Source organism: Ranitomeya imitator, chromosome 3 (genome assembly GCF_032444005.1).
Source record: "Ranitomeya imitator isolate aRanImi1 chromosome 3, aRanImi1.pri, whole genome shotgun sequence".
Classification (NCBI taxonomy): Eukaryota; Metazoa; Chordata; class Amphibia; order Anura; family Dendrobatidae; genus Ranitomeya; species Ranitomeya imitator.
The window spans coordinates 85,159,096-85,175,170 of NC_091284.1; the positions used below are offsets into that span (position 1 = coordinate 85,159,096).

Consider the following 16,075-nt stretch of genomic DNA (forward strand, 5'->3'; position numbering starts at 1 on the left):
GATGTGCCGTCATTTGAGTGACGGACCGCGAACGCTGCTTACTCAATTCTGCTGCCCCATTGATCCGCCTGTCCCCTCACTACTCCTTCACCTCTGCCTTAACCCTTGCCTGGCTTCCAGTTCCCTAGTGGATCCAGTTTAAATTACCATACTAACAATATCTTACAAGGCTGTCCATAATCTGTCTCCGCCATACTTCTCCAAACTAATCCACCAATACTTCCCCCTCACATAATCTCTGGCTCCCACAAGATCTGCTTCTCTCATATGTTCCTCACCCATTTGCTTCCCAAGATTTTTCCCCTAGAGTACCCCCCATCCTCTGAAATTCAGTGCGTCAGTACATCTGATTGTCTCCCATATTTGGAAGCTTCAAATGTCACCTGAAAACACATCTCTAAAGGTACCTTCACACTGAGCAACTTTTGAACGATAGCGATCCGTGACGTTGCAGCGTACTGGATAGTGATCTCGTTGTGTTTGACAGGCAGCAGCGATCAGGATCCCGCTGTGCCATCGCTGGTCGGAGCTAGAAGGCCAGAACTTTATTTCGTCGTCAGGTCACCCGCTGTCATCGCTGGATCGGCGTGTGTGACGCCGATCCAGCGATGTGTTCACTTGTAACCAGGGTAAACATCGGGTTACTAAGCGCAGGGCCGTGCTTAGTAACCCGATATCTACCCTGTTTACCATTGTAAATGTAAAAAAAAAAACACTACATACTCACATTCCAGTGTATATCACGTCCCTCGCAGTCAGCTTCCCGCACTGACTGTGAGCGCCGGCCGTAAAGCACAGCGGTGACGTCACCGTTGTGCTCTGCTTTACGGGCGGCCCTCACAGTCAGTGCGGGAAGCTGAGGGCGAGGGACGTGACAGACACCGGAATGTGAGTATGTACTAACATAGTAACATAGTAACATCGTTAGTAAGGCCGAAAAAAGACATTTGTCCATCCAGTTCAGCCTATATTCCATCATAATAAATCCCCAGATCTACGTCCTTCTACAGAACCTAATAATTGTATGATACAATATTGTTCTGCTCCAGGAAGACATCCAGGCCTCTCTTGAACCCCTCGACTGAGTTCGCCATCACCACCTCCTCAGGCAAGCAATTCCAGATTCTCACTGCCCTAACAGTAAAGAATCCTCTTCTATGTTGGTGGAAAAACCTTCTCTCCTCCAGACGCAAAGAATGCCCCCTTGTTCCCGTCACCTTCCTTGGTATAAACAGATCCTCAGTGAGATATTTGTATTGTCCCCTTATATACTTATACATGGTTATTAGATCGCCCCTCAGTCGTCTTTTTTCTAGACTAAATAATCCTAATTTCGCTAATCTATCTGGGTATTGTAGTTCTCCCATCCCCTTTATTAATTTTGTTGCCCTCCTTTGTACTCTCTCTAGTTCCATTATATCCTTCCTGAGCACCGGTGAAAAATCTCCTTCGAGCTGTTTTTTTTTTTACACATTTACAATGGTAACCAGGAAAAATATCGGGTGACTAAGCGCGGCCCTGCGCTTAGTAACCCGATGTTTACCCTGGTTACCCGGGGACTTCAGCATCGTTGGTCGCTGGAGAGAGCTGTCTGTGTGACACCTCCCCAGCAACCACACAAGGACTTTCCAACGATCACGGCCAGGTCGTATCGCTGGTCGTGATCGTTGGTAAATCGTTTAGTGTAACGGTACCTTTAGCCTACAGCCTGCAAAAATCTTCCTCACCACCGGAACTGCTCCAACTACTGTCTTCTTCCCCAGCACATGGGTCCTCTGTACCAGTCTGTCAGCTAGTGTGTGTGTGTATATATATATATATATATATATATATATACCTATCGGTATATATATAATGTGTGTATAAACCCCCTTGAACATGTACAGCACACTGGAATTAATGATGCTATAAAAATAAATAATATCTCTGAAACCTCAACATCTGATTTTTTTGGGGATTCCCTTAGTATCGCACAAGTGATGGAATTATTACCAAGACACCAGAGATTTCCGTAGGTTCTTTCACCTGTGAGATATTGAAAATCTGTTAGGGCCTGTAAAGGACTGAAGTTTGGGACACGCTGGTTTGGAGCAGTCACGTTGGCTAGGAGACCAACCACTGCTGATAGGCTGCAGAGGTGGCCAGTAACCTAGCAACGAGCAAAAAACTATAACATTTAAAACAAAAAAACCTTTCTTGTCCTGATTTTTAAATAAAGGTAAATTACAAACTTGCTTTTTTTTAACATGTACGGTACTTTGCAATTTTTCCCTTTTAAGAAGTTGGGACAACCCAATTAAAATAACCATGGAAGTTGTTCAAAGTCAGATGTCGAGTTCCACTTTTGTGCACTATATCTTGCTACGAAATGCTGTATCTGTAGCATAACTCAGTTTTATTTCCAAAGGCATCAAATTACTGGAGCAAAAAATAAGAGTAAATGCATCTCTCCGGGAGGTTCTAATACCTGTGATTCTCTGGGATAGGGCAGGATAAGGCTCAGAGAACTGCAAGTGCTATATTCCTAATCTGAACTCCTCTTTGTGCCACAATAACGTTCTTTTTAGTCACTGGCGTCTTTGTGCCCACAGCAGTTTTCATTAATCAGAATCGCAAAATATATTGTTCAGTTCTTGTGACCGTTCTGGAACCATCAGTAAAGCACAACCTCAACTAAAGGGGCATTCCAGTTTACAAAAAAAAAAGTGGTCTCCAGCAGTCATGCCGATGTTGAAGTGAGCTCAATGATTGGCTGCAGCGGTGACAGGTACTGTAGTCATGTCACCAGTGCAGCTAAAATACAGAGACCTTATCAGCGGCAAAGATTTTACCTTGAGGAGCGTGACTACTATTTGTCTTTGTTATTTTACATGACTGCAATTGTTTAGGGAACAGATTTTTGAAAGTGGGATGCTCCTTCAAGTTACCAAATTCTGGCTGCCTACCACCAAGAAGGAGCGTAATGGTTCCTGATGAAGGCTTTATTATTGATGGATTGGTTGTCCCCTAAATCTTTTTAAGGAAGATATAAACTTTACACATATACATCAATTAAAGGGAATCTGTCATCAAGTTTTTCTTATTGATTTGAGACCAGTATAATGTAGGGGCAGCGAGCCTGATTTCACGGATGTTTCAAAAACCTGACCTGCACATCCAAACATAGACTAAGTGTGAACAGGTGCTGAACCTAGAGTCGCCAACTCGTATATAGTTAAATAAATAAGGCAGCACACTGCAGCGCTAGAACATACAAACTTGAAATACGAAATTTGAACTGCATTACTGCACTAGAAATATGAAAAATGAGAGCGTTTAGCGCATAAAAATGGCCAATTTTATGTGTACCTGGTAGCCACTTTACGGCATCTCTTATACCAGGTCCTACGCTTGCCTTACCTCGCTGAGAATAAACGTCTACATCTGAATGGGTACATGTGAAACCTCTTCCTAGACTAAAATTCTCTCTCTATGGAGGGGTACTGGACCTGCTGTAATTAAAACACCTGTGGCTAGAAGGCGGAGTGCACGATCAGAAGGCTAGAGAATAGAGTTTTTGAAATGTATTCTCTAGCCTTCTGATCGTGCACTCCGCCTTCTAGCCACAGGTGTTTTAATTACAGCAGGTCATATACCCCTCCATAGAGAGAGAGAATTTTAGTCTAGGAAGAGGTTTCACATGTACCCATTCAGATGTAGACGTTTATTCTCAGCGAGGTAAGGCAAGCGTAGGACCTGGTATAAGAGAGATGCCGTAAAGTGGCTACCAGGTACACATAAAATTGGCCATTTTTATGCGCTAAACGCTATCATTTTTCATATTTCTAGTGCGGTAATGCAGTTCAAATTTCGTATTTCAAGTTTGTATGTTCTAGCGCTGCAGTGTGCTGCCTTATTTATTTAACTTGATTTCACGGATGTGTCACTTATCAGGCTGTGTTCTGTAGTTTCAATACAGCCAGTGTTTTATCAGCAGGAAATTATCATTCCTGGACTAGGTCACATGCAAGCCAGTCCAGCTAATCTATGTAACCCCGCCCCCACCAGTGATTGGCATAGGAAACTGCCAATCCGTGCTGGGGGAGGGGTTATACCGAGCTCAGCAGTGTGACCACTCCTACATCTACAGCTGGAATTCTATCAAAACTGCACCAAGCAGGCCAATAAGTGACATAATGCTGGAATCAGGAACTCTGTCTCAACATGATGTTGCTGTCACATGGCTAAAGCAAAGGTTTTACCATCTTCAGATATGAGTGTCAGTCTCAGGACCTGTCAGCTCTACTTCCGGCTTATGCTTAACACTGGAGAGAATTTCTTGTTCTGGTAAGTCATCAGTGCTGTGTGTGATGGTGGCTGGCTGACTTCCTCCTCGATAGAAGTGCCGAAGTCTCACGAGACTTCACCACTATCTTCAATGGAGCACGGTGACCGGCTCCACTGCGCAGGCGCCACATTCCGAGCCCCGCTGTGTGAAAACATCATAACACACTGCGGGGCAGGACCTAGGGCCTCCGCTACAAGAAGGCGCCGGTGACATCACAACAAAGAGAGGAGGCGGCGCCCGGAGGACACAGGGGGATGATGGACGGCTGCGAGGCGGTTGAGTCAGGGGGAGAAAACGTACCTCCCTGACTTAATAGAGGTATGGCGGGAAATTAATAAAAATCATTATATCAGTGTTCCTAGGGGTAATAAACATAGGGGCCACCTTCACAGAATGCAGCCTTAGTGCCGCTGAAGGCGGCTCTTTTACTTTAATAGGCCCTGGGGGGGTGGCAGGGTACGTTTAAGTTTATGCTAATTTCATAGTTTTTTTGAGCAACAAGATGACAGCCGTTCAAATAACTATTTTTTATATACAAATTATGAATGAAGAGGCGACAGAATCAATAGGATTTTTAAATAAAACTTTTCATACCCAAAAAGTTTTGATACAGGTTTTTTAAGCTAAAACATTGTACTTCATGGATTAACTATATAATGTTAAAGAATTACCTTACTGTTATTCCCAACTTGGCACGTTATCACTTGCTGATCGCTCGGGGTTCCAGGGTGAGGGTCAAAATTGGCCCATTGGAATGTATTCATTAGTCTATGGGTCTGCACTTGGGCTAGGTGGGTTCCCAGTGGTGGGAGCCCTACTTACACAGGCAACCCACTCTGCTGTACAAGGCCTGTCCTTGCATTATATGGTTGACCAGACATGTGTTATGGCCTATTAATCACACATGTCCCAAATGTCAATTTGTTGCTAAACTTTCAATAATCCTCATAAACAACTATTACCCTTGACAATGTCATCAGATAAACAAGAGATTGTATTGAATTAAAACCTAAAACAAGTAAAAAGTAAAAAAAAATTAGGACTGGAAGCCTCCAAATAATGAATAACGCAGACTACAAGTCACAAATGTCCAGGTCAATCAGTTGGACTTATATTGAAATCCGTAAGACCCGTACTTGTCAAATAACAAGAACAAATTAAATAAAGTGCTGGTGCAGATGCAAAGTACAATAGTATGCAAATTAAAAAAAATGCATTGAAGTTCAAAACGGACTGTGTATGCTAAAGTAGCGCAATATCCAAATATAAAACTAGTAGGCTGTCTAACCTGCATACTATTGATACCTATACACTGTCCATGCATAGATCTGACATGACTATCATACTCTGGACAGCAAAGAGTGAACGGATAAAAGCTTAAATACTTACGTAAGAATGCTATCCGGATAGAGTACAGTGTGCAGTGTCTCCAAACACCCCGACATTGTTTCGCCACGCTTCCTCCGGGGACATGTTTGGAGACACAGCACACTGTAATCTACACTCTTATTGGCATACTAGTGTACATTGCATCTGCACCAGCACTTTATTTAATATGTTCTTGATATCTGACAGGTATGGGTCTTATTGATTTCAAATAGAAGTCCAACTGACTGACTTGGACGTTTGTGATTTGTAGTCTGTGTTGTTAATTAATTTGAGGCGTCCTGTCCTATTTTTGACTTTTTGCTGTTTTTATGTATTCAACACCAAATATATTTTAATAATTTAGCTTGTTTCTCTTGTTTATCCGGTGACATATTTGATACTTTGTCACTGGTAATAGTTGTTTATCATGTGTTATATTCTGTATGTAAGATGCGATCAGCTGGGGACGCTTGTAGTAAGTGGTCCCTGTAGACAGATGGTGAGCACAACCTTAGAGAAGAGGTTGTATATGGATTGATCTGTTTCAGAAACTTCAGCTGTGAGTAAAGTAATTCTAATATTAGAAAAGTCATGGGAAATGTAGACCATAAGGGAGACATATGACAAGTTCACCAGCTTTTTTCAAACTGATCGTTGTTGTCAGCGACACCTCTAGACTTGCTTAGTGGACAGATCATATTCCCGCAGATCATCTGGTTAGACAAAGTGCAAATTCATGATTATAACACTTCCTAACATTCTATAGAATTATTACAAAACTTAAAATTATTACAAAACTTTGAAAAGGGGTTTTGATGGTTCAGCATAAAAAAATTCTCTGACTTCCATCTGGGTCCCCTTCCATCCTCTGTTTTCATCACCTTTGTGTACAGAACATATCACTACTACTAGCTCCTCTACTGGCTGTAAATCTCACAAATACAAGTGAAAATGTAAGGGCAGCATATTACAGGAACCGAGGTCTTCTCTTATTTGCCAAAATCACACAAAAAATATTACACTATTTGGCTTATGAAAGCCCTTGTCTACTACTACTCGGACAACCCCTTCTGAATCCCTATGTCCCCCCCAGTAAATAATAACACTTATACTCATCTGAGCTGCCAGTGTGATTCCATCGGTGTTGGCACTGGCTTTCCCAGGGATCGCGTAACATTATGTCACGCGATCTCTGTGGCCAATAAGAGCTGGCTTCACTCTCCTCTGTTTTGAATGTTGAGTATAAGTGTTATTATGTTACTTGGGAGAATCCTAGGGATTCAGAAGGGGCTGTTCAAGTAGTGGACATCCCCTTGAAAGAAAAGAGGACACTTATTTTATTATATTCTTAAGAATAATTTTTTTTTAGCTATTTTGGGTAATCGCAGATTAGACCTGTCCCAGTAGAATGGAGCATTTGCATAGGATTGCATATTTAGGCTGGTTTCACACATCAGTGTTGGCTCTCCTGACCTAGACTCAACAGCCTCATTATGCCAATGAGGATTCTGTATCTGGGTCAGGAGATCCGTGGCCACTTTGTAGATTGCAGTCGTCACTCAGACTGTGAAACATGATGTGTGAACCCGATCTTATGTAATATTCTTTATCCCTCAAGTCCTGTCCTGGTTTGTGTCTTCGAACTTTTCTTAAGCAACTCCTATATTGTCTTACATGTAACCTTCTCTCTACTCTATGCATTTACTTTCTCACCTCGTGCTTCCCCTCTTCTGGGATTTCCTCCCCTTTTCCATCAGACCCTATCTAACCTTCTAAACCCGCTCTAAAAACTTTCCTCTTCCACTAAGTATAAGCCCTGACCTGAAAAGTTCCCTCTAAGCTCCTGACATGTCTAGAGGCATTTACTCCATTCCCTAGGATTGTAAGCAATAATGAATGGGGCTCCTACAGATTGTGGTCTGTAGCATAGCATCCTTTGTAACTGTTCATACTCCTGCTCTACATCTTCTCATAGGAGCAGAACAACGAAAATGGGACCTGTTGGACCCTGACTGTAATGGGGTCTGTGGGGTTTTCATCATGGTGGCAGTTCTCTTGCGAGACAAGACAGTGCTGGTTGCCTGGTCTTTTTTGGTCGGTATCACTAATAGTCTCCAATTCCAATGTGAACAGTGCCTCACAATGTTTTATCCCAATATTGTTATTTGTAAAACAGTCCGGAAGTTGATGGAAATTTATAGATTAATGATGATTTCGGTCTGAATTGCTGTTATTATTGTGCTTTTAGCTATTTGTTTTTTTTTTTTGTTGTTTGCTCGTTTTTATAAATCAACAGCTTTCACGGATTATTTTAAAATGATTCATCAAAAATTGTTTAAATCAGATTTTATGTTAGATATTTTTTAAAGAGTGACTACAATTAACTATTGATTCTTCATATTTAGCAGGTGCTTGAATTGCGTGCAGGTTGGCTGGGGGTATGGGTCCGGAGACCCCCTACTTAGACCCCTGTGACTTTTCCATCAATGCTGCTATTCCCAGTGCAGTGGGTCGTGTTACATGGTTGTGTCACATGACTTTTGCAGCCAATCAGCGGCCTCGGTGGATCTCTGCTCTGACGGAATGTTGATGACCATCAACCAATCAGTGGCCACTAATTGTCTGCGGTCCAGTAGTGGATACCCGCTTTACGTAGTTTTGCTAGTAGCTCGTTCTCTTTGCTATGCTACTATTGACAGCCTTTAGACTAGACTACGGCTCCGGTTGGCATAGCTGGCAGCTTTTATGAAGAGCCTATGGGCAGCTCGGTGGTTCGTACTGTTGCATTGCAGCACTGGGGTCCTGGGTTCAAAACCCACCAAGGACAACCTCTGCAAGGAGATTGTATGTTCTCCCCGTGTTTGCGTGGGTTTTCTCCGGGTTCTCCGGTTTTCTCCCACACTCCAAAGACATACTGATAGAGAAATTAGATTGTGAGCCCCAATGAAGACAGCGATGATGTCTGTAAATGACTGTGGAATATGATGGCGCAAAATAAGCATAAAAAAATAAATTAAGAAAAGAGCCAACAACCCAATAATATGTTTCATTAAGTATACATTTTTGTCTTCAGATTTCTGAATTTTGTCTTGTTTTTGTATCTTCCAGATTAAGATGCCACGTTGTAGAAGCCAACAAGCCGGCCACATTAGGAATTAAAGAGAACGCAGTGAATAGGCCATTATCAACCAATGAAGATCTGCATTTTAAGGTGATAATGTCTGCTACATCGGATCATGGACAAGTAATTTAATTTCTTCAAAGTAAAATATAATGGTATTATAGAATAGTGCACACCAGAGGTGGTCAGATATCCGAGGGTCGCTGCTAGCTGCCATTATGAATCTTCGAGCACAGGTGTATCCAAGTACATTCTTCAACCTTGTCACCCTGCACTGAGGTCTAAAGTGGAATTGATCTGATGGTTGGGGAGATCGGTGAGGTCCCCATACATCTCAGATGGTCGGGCGATCCCACCAACTCCACTGTATTTCCTGATTATCTATAGTCGGTGTTGTCTGTGTTACTTCTCAAATGTTCCAGTTTTTGTGTGAAAGTAGACAGTCTTCATACTACGACCACACAAGGCCAATACCATGGTCGCATTTAGGCTCTTGTTTCTGAGGAAGGGGCCCGGGCACTTCTGACACATATGCCTTATTATAAATGGCAATTAGCATGTAGGATATTGTGTCCGGTAATTGCATTGTGGAGTAGGCACTACAAGTAACACCTCTGCATCTTGCTGATGTTACACACTGCTGTGCACCTGGAGGCCACGCTGTAATTCCAGCACAGTAATGGAATTAGCATAAGTTACCCATAAACTTGTAAAGTAATTTGACAACAGTTTCCCTTTAATTTATTTCCTTTAATGCCTAAATGCATTAGTCTCCTCTATGTTCCTGCCCTCCCGGAGCTTAGGAGAAAGCTCGCTCTCTGGCTTTATGACTGCACTGTATGGACAGTTACCTCGAGACATGGATTCCATGTTGCAATAGTAGTTCCTAAGTAAATGTAAGGGAAATTGGTAAAGGGGTTGTCCGGTACTAGAAACCCATTTTAACTGCTACAATTAAAATAAAACAACACATACTCGCCACCGATACCATTTATTGATGAAATGTCAGCACTGTATCTCCTGAATTATGTCACCCGACCGCTGCAGCCAATCAGTGGCCACTAATCAGCGGTATGCTTCACTCTTCCGTCAGGGCATGTATTAATTGTTGTGGATTATTTGTCTGCAAAAAAAATCATGGATATGTTAATTTTTGATTAGAATTATCAGAATTACTCATATACATAAGAGTCCGTGAACATTCTGGACCGCACAGCTTTCACTCCAGGTCCTGTCTGTTTTTAACATTGTAATGGGATAAACCTAAAGAAAGACGGTGCTATAAAATATCTCTCAAAAATCTCAATTTTATTAAATATAAAATAGCATTACAGATTTTGTTAAAAAAGAAAAAAACAGAATAACTCAATGGAGCGCTAACAAGAACCCTCCCAAAGCTATAAACCGTATGTAGTTTGTATGCCCACATGTCTATTCCAGTACGTTTCCTAGTGGTTAACATATATCTCAAATGGGATGCAAACGTGCATAGTAATGATGTGGAGCTCTGTTAGGTGTGTAGCCCTTGCACCTCAATGCACGTTTCACCCAGCTTCTTCAGGGGGTAGGAAAATCTTTACAAAAATGTTTAATTATTTTTTGCATATTAGAAAATCACTGTAGGTAAAAACAGACACACTGCTCAAAATTGGTCCATTTTTTTCATATACTAGAAGGAAAACAAATGTCCGATCTAAAACAGACGTGTCTGGAAAGAGGATATGTCTCTTTTAGTTTGTCTTTCTTAAGTACAACTTGTGTCCAGTTTTAGTTTTTCTTTTATTCCTGCAGCTCCCCTGAGTATTCTGCTTTTTGTATTTTGTGTATCCGCCATACTGTTATAGATATGAGTTTTTCTATTTGCTGCAAATTTTTATGATTCTTTGAACCATTCTTCCTTGTAAAGCCTATAAAAATTACCACTAAATACAAGAACTCTATGGAATCGTATAAAAGATTAAAAGAAAGAAAAAAACATGGAAAACTCAGGGGAGCAGCGAGAATAGAATAAGAGCAAAAACTGCCCACTTTTTACCTTGTGACAGATCCTCTTTAAATCCCTCTCTGGGGATTTTCCATATGTAATCTGATACTGTTTATTCAGTATTAACAATATATTGGAATGATATCAGCCACTTTATACATTTCCCGTATGAATAACAGAGAAATGGCACTAGCAGATTTCTGAAATAAATACATAAAAATGGCGTGTATTTTACTGAAATATGTCTGAAAACATGACCACTCCTTATCTTACAGCACATAATGTTACTATAGCCGCTGGTCCGGCTGTCTTTAGAAAGACTGCATGGACCAGGGCTCATCCCAATGAACGCCCGCTCTCTTGAGCAAATTACTACTCGGACAACACAAGGTGAGGGTTAAACAGTGTGGCAATAATTTATTGAACCACCAATAAACAATAATATATAGAACAGTCCCAGCAAATACCCAAGATGGTGAAAATTACAGAGTCTCACCCTTCCGCGGACTCGCCAGGATTAGAGCAGATGCGTCTTCTACAGTTGATTACCCCCACCAATGGCACCCCGCTTTTGGTGGGCACCTACAGCGAGGAACTGACAACACGCTTAGTAAGCAGTGAGGTATGTGGCTTGGTGACCTGATTGTCCCAACCTGGATTCTTCAAGACATCTCTGAAGGTACAGCGATAGTCAGTAGAGCAGATCTGTGTTCTTCCATCTGGGGCCGTGGTCTCCTAAGCTTACATCCTGTAGAATGTTTGTGGCTGTGGTTTTGTAAAGTCTCTCGGATTCTTCTCGCGGAATGATCGAAATCCCTTTTTATACTCACATATGTGGCTCAAGTCATTATCCACAGATCGGGGGGGAGGTGGGATGAATTTAACTGTCATTGTTTGATTATTTAATCAATCTGTATAGTTCGTCCTTCTATGTTTTGCAGGTCAAAAAACTTGCTAGCCTGGTACAATGTGTAGTCAACATATTAACAAACATCTATTGTTCCATGACCCTGTGTCCCTGTCCTCCATACATAACTCACAAAAAGTTACAACAAACATCAACTCGAATATGACAATAGTCCATGTTTCTTGACCAACCGAAGAAAGAAGCACATAGCTTCACATTCAACATTCAGACAATAGCCCATGTCTCTGGGCCTACTGAATTTACGTCTGGCATAATTAAGAAGAAATACTGTGTCATCACAATGGCTATTAACCGCTTAATCCCATTGGATGTACTATCCCGTCAAGGTGACCTGGGACTTACTTCCCAGTGACGGGATAGTACGTCCAGCGCGATCAGCTGCGCTCACGGGGGGATCGCGGCCGGGTGTCAGCTGACATCCGGCACTATGTGCCAGGAGCGGTCACGGACCGCCCCTGGCACATTAACCCCCGACACACTGTAATCAAACATGATCGCAGTGTTCCAGCGGTATAGAGAAGCATCGCGCAGGGAGTGGGCCCCGCCCCCCCCCCCCCCCCCCTCTCCCCAAAGAAATTCATGCATAAATGTTTTTTGGTCATACTGCCTCACAAAAATCGGAATAAAAAGCGATAAAAAGATGTCACGTGCCCGAAAATGTTACCAATAAAAACGTCAACTCGTCCGGCAAAAATCAAGACTACACGTGACTCTGTGGACCAAAATATGGAAAAATTATAGCTCTCAAAATGTGCCAAAAACGCCAAAAAAATATTTTTTGCAATAAAAAGCGTCTTTTAGTGTGACGGCTGCCAATCATAAAAATCCGCTATAAAAGTAAATCAAACCCCCTTTCATCACCCCCTTAGTTAGGGAAAAATAATAAAATTTAAAAAATGTATTTATTTCCATTTTCCCGTTAGGGCTACGGCTAGGGTTAGGGTTACCGTTAGGGCTAGGGTTTGGATAACAATTACAGTTGAGATTAGGGTTAGGGGTGTGTCAGGGTTAGGGGTGTGTTGGAGTTGGGGTTAGGGGTGTGGTTGGGATTAGGATTAGGGGTGTGTTTGGGTTTCAGTTATAATTGGGGGGTTTCCACTGTTAAGGCACATCAGGTGCTGTCCAAACGCGACATGGCGTTCGATCTCATTTCCAGCCAATTCTGCGTTGAAAAAGTAAAACAGTGCTCCTTGACTTCCGGGAGGCGGAGCCTAGAGATGGCCGCATCTTTACTGAGCTCCTGACCTGAAAGGGACATATATATGATTATTCTCTATTAAAATCCCCCTCAAAGGTCAGGATAAGGACCAGACAAGGGTCAGTGGAAGCAGACCCGGCTCTCTGGATCCCCGGATTTCCAAGGCGCGGATAGCGCCGATAATACCGAAACATCCCCCCCCCCCCGTGGCTGGAGACCAGCAGCTAGAGAAGAAGCCGCTGAAGAAGAGCGATCAGAACGCTCCATTCAACAGAGCAGCTGAACTGGAGCAGACGGCCATGGTAAGGAGAGGAGAGAAGCGACGTGGAGTCGCGGTGCCCCCGGTGTGCAGAAGCTGAAGGGAAGCGGACAGAGCCGGCGTGGGGGAGGAGGCGGCTGAGCGCCGGCGCCATCTTACTAAAAGCGCGCCTGTCACCACGCGGCTGGCCGCACCGGACCACAGCAGCGGACGAGCGCAGGAGAAAAGCCGTCCTGCAGCTGTGATAGAGGATCTGTGAGGGGCATCGCTGAAGGAGATCAGCAGCGTCTCTGGCATCAGCCAACGGTGCCAGCAGAGGTATTGTGCGGAGGAAGTGTGGGAGTTGTGAAAGGGCGGGAGCCATTGGCCAGACACTGGGCTTTAGTGGGTCTTCTACAGGAGGACTATTGGACCCCACAGACTTTGTTCCTTGTTAAGCAGGACCACTATTCTGTTCGCTGGGGAGCATTGCGACTTCTACTGGCACAGAAACTGTGAAACGCTGGAGAAGGGCCCATGTAGAGAGGAGCTTGGCAGCAGGGCTGCAGCAGTTCACTAGACTTTTCATAAAATGTAATGAGCACATTTAGCGATATCACTGACAACTTCACTTAATTCTCAGGCACCTACTTCACCATGGATAAATTTGTAGGTAAAAACGTTAAATCTGGTAGGGGCTCTGCACGCAGCCAGGCGGCCACATCTCCTGCGTCACAAAACGTTGAAGCTGAGGCCCAGAACCCACAATCCATTGCAAATGTTATTATTGACCGGTTAATGCCTGAGATTGATAACAGACTAGCAGCTTTTCAAAACTCATTGGACACAATTGTCTCACAAGTTAATTCTCAGGGAGCGCGAATAGCAGAAGCAGAACAAAGAATTTCAGATCTGGAGGACTCAGCTAAAGCCCTTAAGGACAAACTAGATAGTAAAGATAAAGACATCTCAGACCTTGTGGATAAGGTGGATGATCTTGAAACCAGATCCCGACGCAATAACTTGAGGCTCATAGGCCTTCCAGAATCTATCCCCCCCTCGGAATTGGTCAAAATAACATCAATATGGCTGCCAAAATCCCTTGGAGTTTTACCATCATCAGGTGCAGTAGCCATTGAAAGAGCACATAGACTGGGACCTCCGAGGGGAGGAGACAGTGATAGACCAAGACCAGTCATCTTCAAAGTATTGGATTTTCAGGACAAAATCCGCATCTTAGCAGCATTCAGAAAACAACGTTCCCTGTTATATGAGAATCACAAATTACTCCTGTTCCAAGACTACTCGGCTGCCTTGGCTGCCAGACGTAAAGCCTTCAACCCCGCATGTAAACTCTTGGTGGATAAGAATATCCGGTTTGGCTTGCAGTACCCTTCAACTTTACGCTTTGACTATGGGGGGAAGAATTGGTCTTTCAGTGATCCAGAGAAGGCTTTGAATTTTTTGCAAAAGGAGTCCCGGGCACCTGCTAGCCCTGACAAAACCTGAACGAGTAGAGCTGTTATAATTTGTCATTTTCTAAGTGATGTCGCGTTTATGTTAATACCTTTTTGTCTTTAATAGGCATGTTATTTTTTCACGTAGTGCTCACTCTGTGGATGAGCACCTTGGTTACAGTTAAAAAGTTCGAATGGTGTGGGGTTATGGGAGGGGGGAGGGATCTCTGCATGCGCAAACATAATGATCAGGTCCTGGGAGGTCTTTCACTCACTCGCTGGGATGGGTGGGGATCTCACAAACAGTATTTATACATAAATCATAGAACTACTCGCAAAGGTATTGGTTAATGGCGGATCAATCTGGCAAAGAAGTTGCCGCAATCCGTGCTTTACAATGGTGCTCATGGAATGTGAACGGGCTGAATACCCCAATTAAAAGGAAAAAGGTTTTAAATTTTTTACAAAAACAAAATTTCCACATCATTTTTCTACAGGAAACCCATTGGATTAAAAATAATCATCCTTCTTTACTCAGCAGAAAGTACACGCTCTGTGCTGAAGCTTCTTTTTCTAAAAAACAACGAGGTGTAGCCATATTAATACATAATGACCTTAAATACGAGATAACTGATACACTGGAAGACCCTCAAGGCAGATTTCTTTTGGTTAGAATCGTAATTGAGGGAATGCATTTTAGCCTAGTTAACATCTATGCCCCTAATACACCTGAATCACAATTCCAAACTAGATTGTTGGAGAGTTTGGCGGGGTGGGAGACGTCTCGGATAATTATGGGCGGAGATTTTAATGACATAGCAGACGGGACCATGGATAGATCTGGCTCTGGGGTCACTCACGGACAAGGACGAGGGAATGGCATCCAATCACTCTTGGAACACCTAGATTTGGTCGACGTGTGGAGAATACACCATCCCCTGGATAGGGACTACTCCCACTACTCTCATGTACACGATTCCCACGCTAGGATTGATTGTTGGTTGGTGCACTCGTCATTAATACCCCTAATTACACATTCAAACATACAAAATATCCATATATCGGATCACGCCCCAGTAACATTCAAATCTAACCTAACAACCCCAATACATCAGGAGAGGATGTGGCGTTTTCCTTCATACCTTTATCAGTCGGACGATTTTAAAAAATATTTACAGATGTCTTGGGAGGTCTATAAGGGTGACAACCGTGCTCATTGTAATGACGCTCATTTGTTTTGGATGGCCTCTAAGGCCGTATTGAGGGGCCAGATTATCTCTTATGTCAGTCACAAAAAAAAAGAATTGATGAAACGCGTAGTAGACACACAAACATCATTAACTCAGGCATACAAGGACTTTAAGCTAAGCAATACACCAGCAACAAAAGAAAAATTCTTAAGGGCTAGGGGGGAGGCGGATGCGTTGGCTCACGAAAGGGCCTTGTTCAACTTA

The 16,075-nt window shown here is 42.9% G+C and overlaps 1 protein-coding gene across 2 annotated transcripts in view; it reads left to right on the plus strand.

Moving 5' to 3' along the window:
- Positions 1 to 16,075, plus strand: part of MOSPD2 (motile sperm domain containing 2) — a 172,551-nt gene that overhangs the window by 112,096 nt on the left and 44,380 nt on the right. For both annotated transcript variants that reach the window (XM_069761043.1, XM_069761041.1), the window contains exon 14: positions 8,804 to 8,906. In XM_069761043.1, the coding sequence (XP_069617144.1) occupies positions 8,804 to 8,906 (103 nt within the window). The remainder of the gene's footprint in view (positions 1 to 8,803; positions 8,907 to 16,075) is intronic.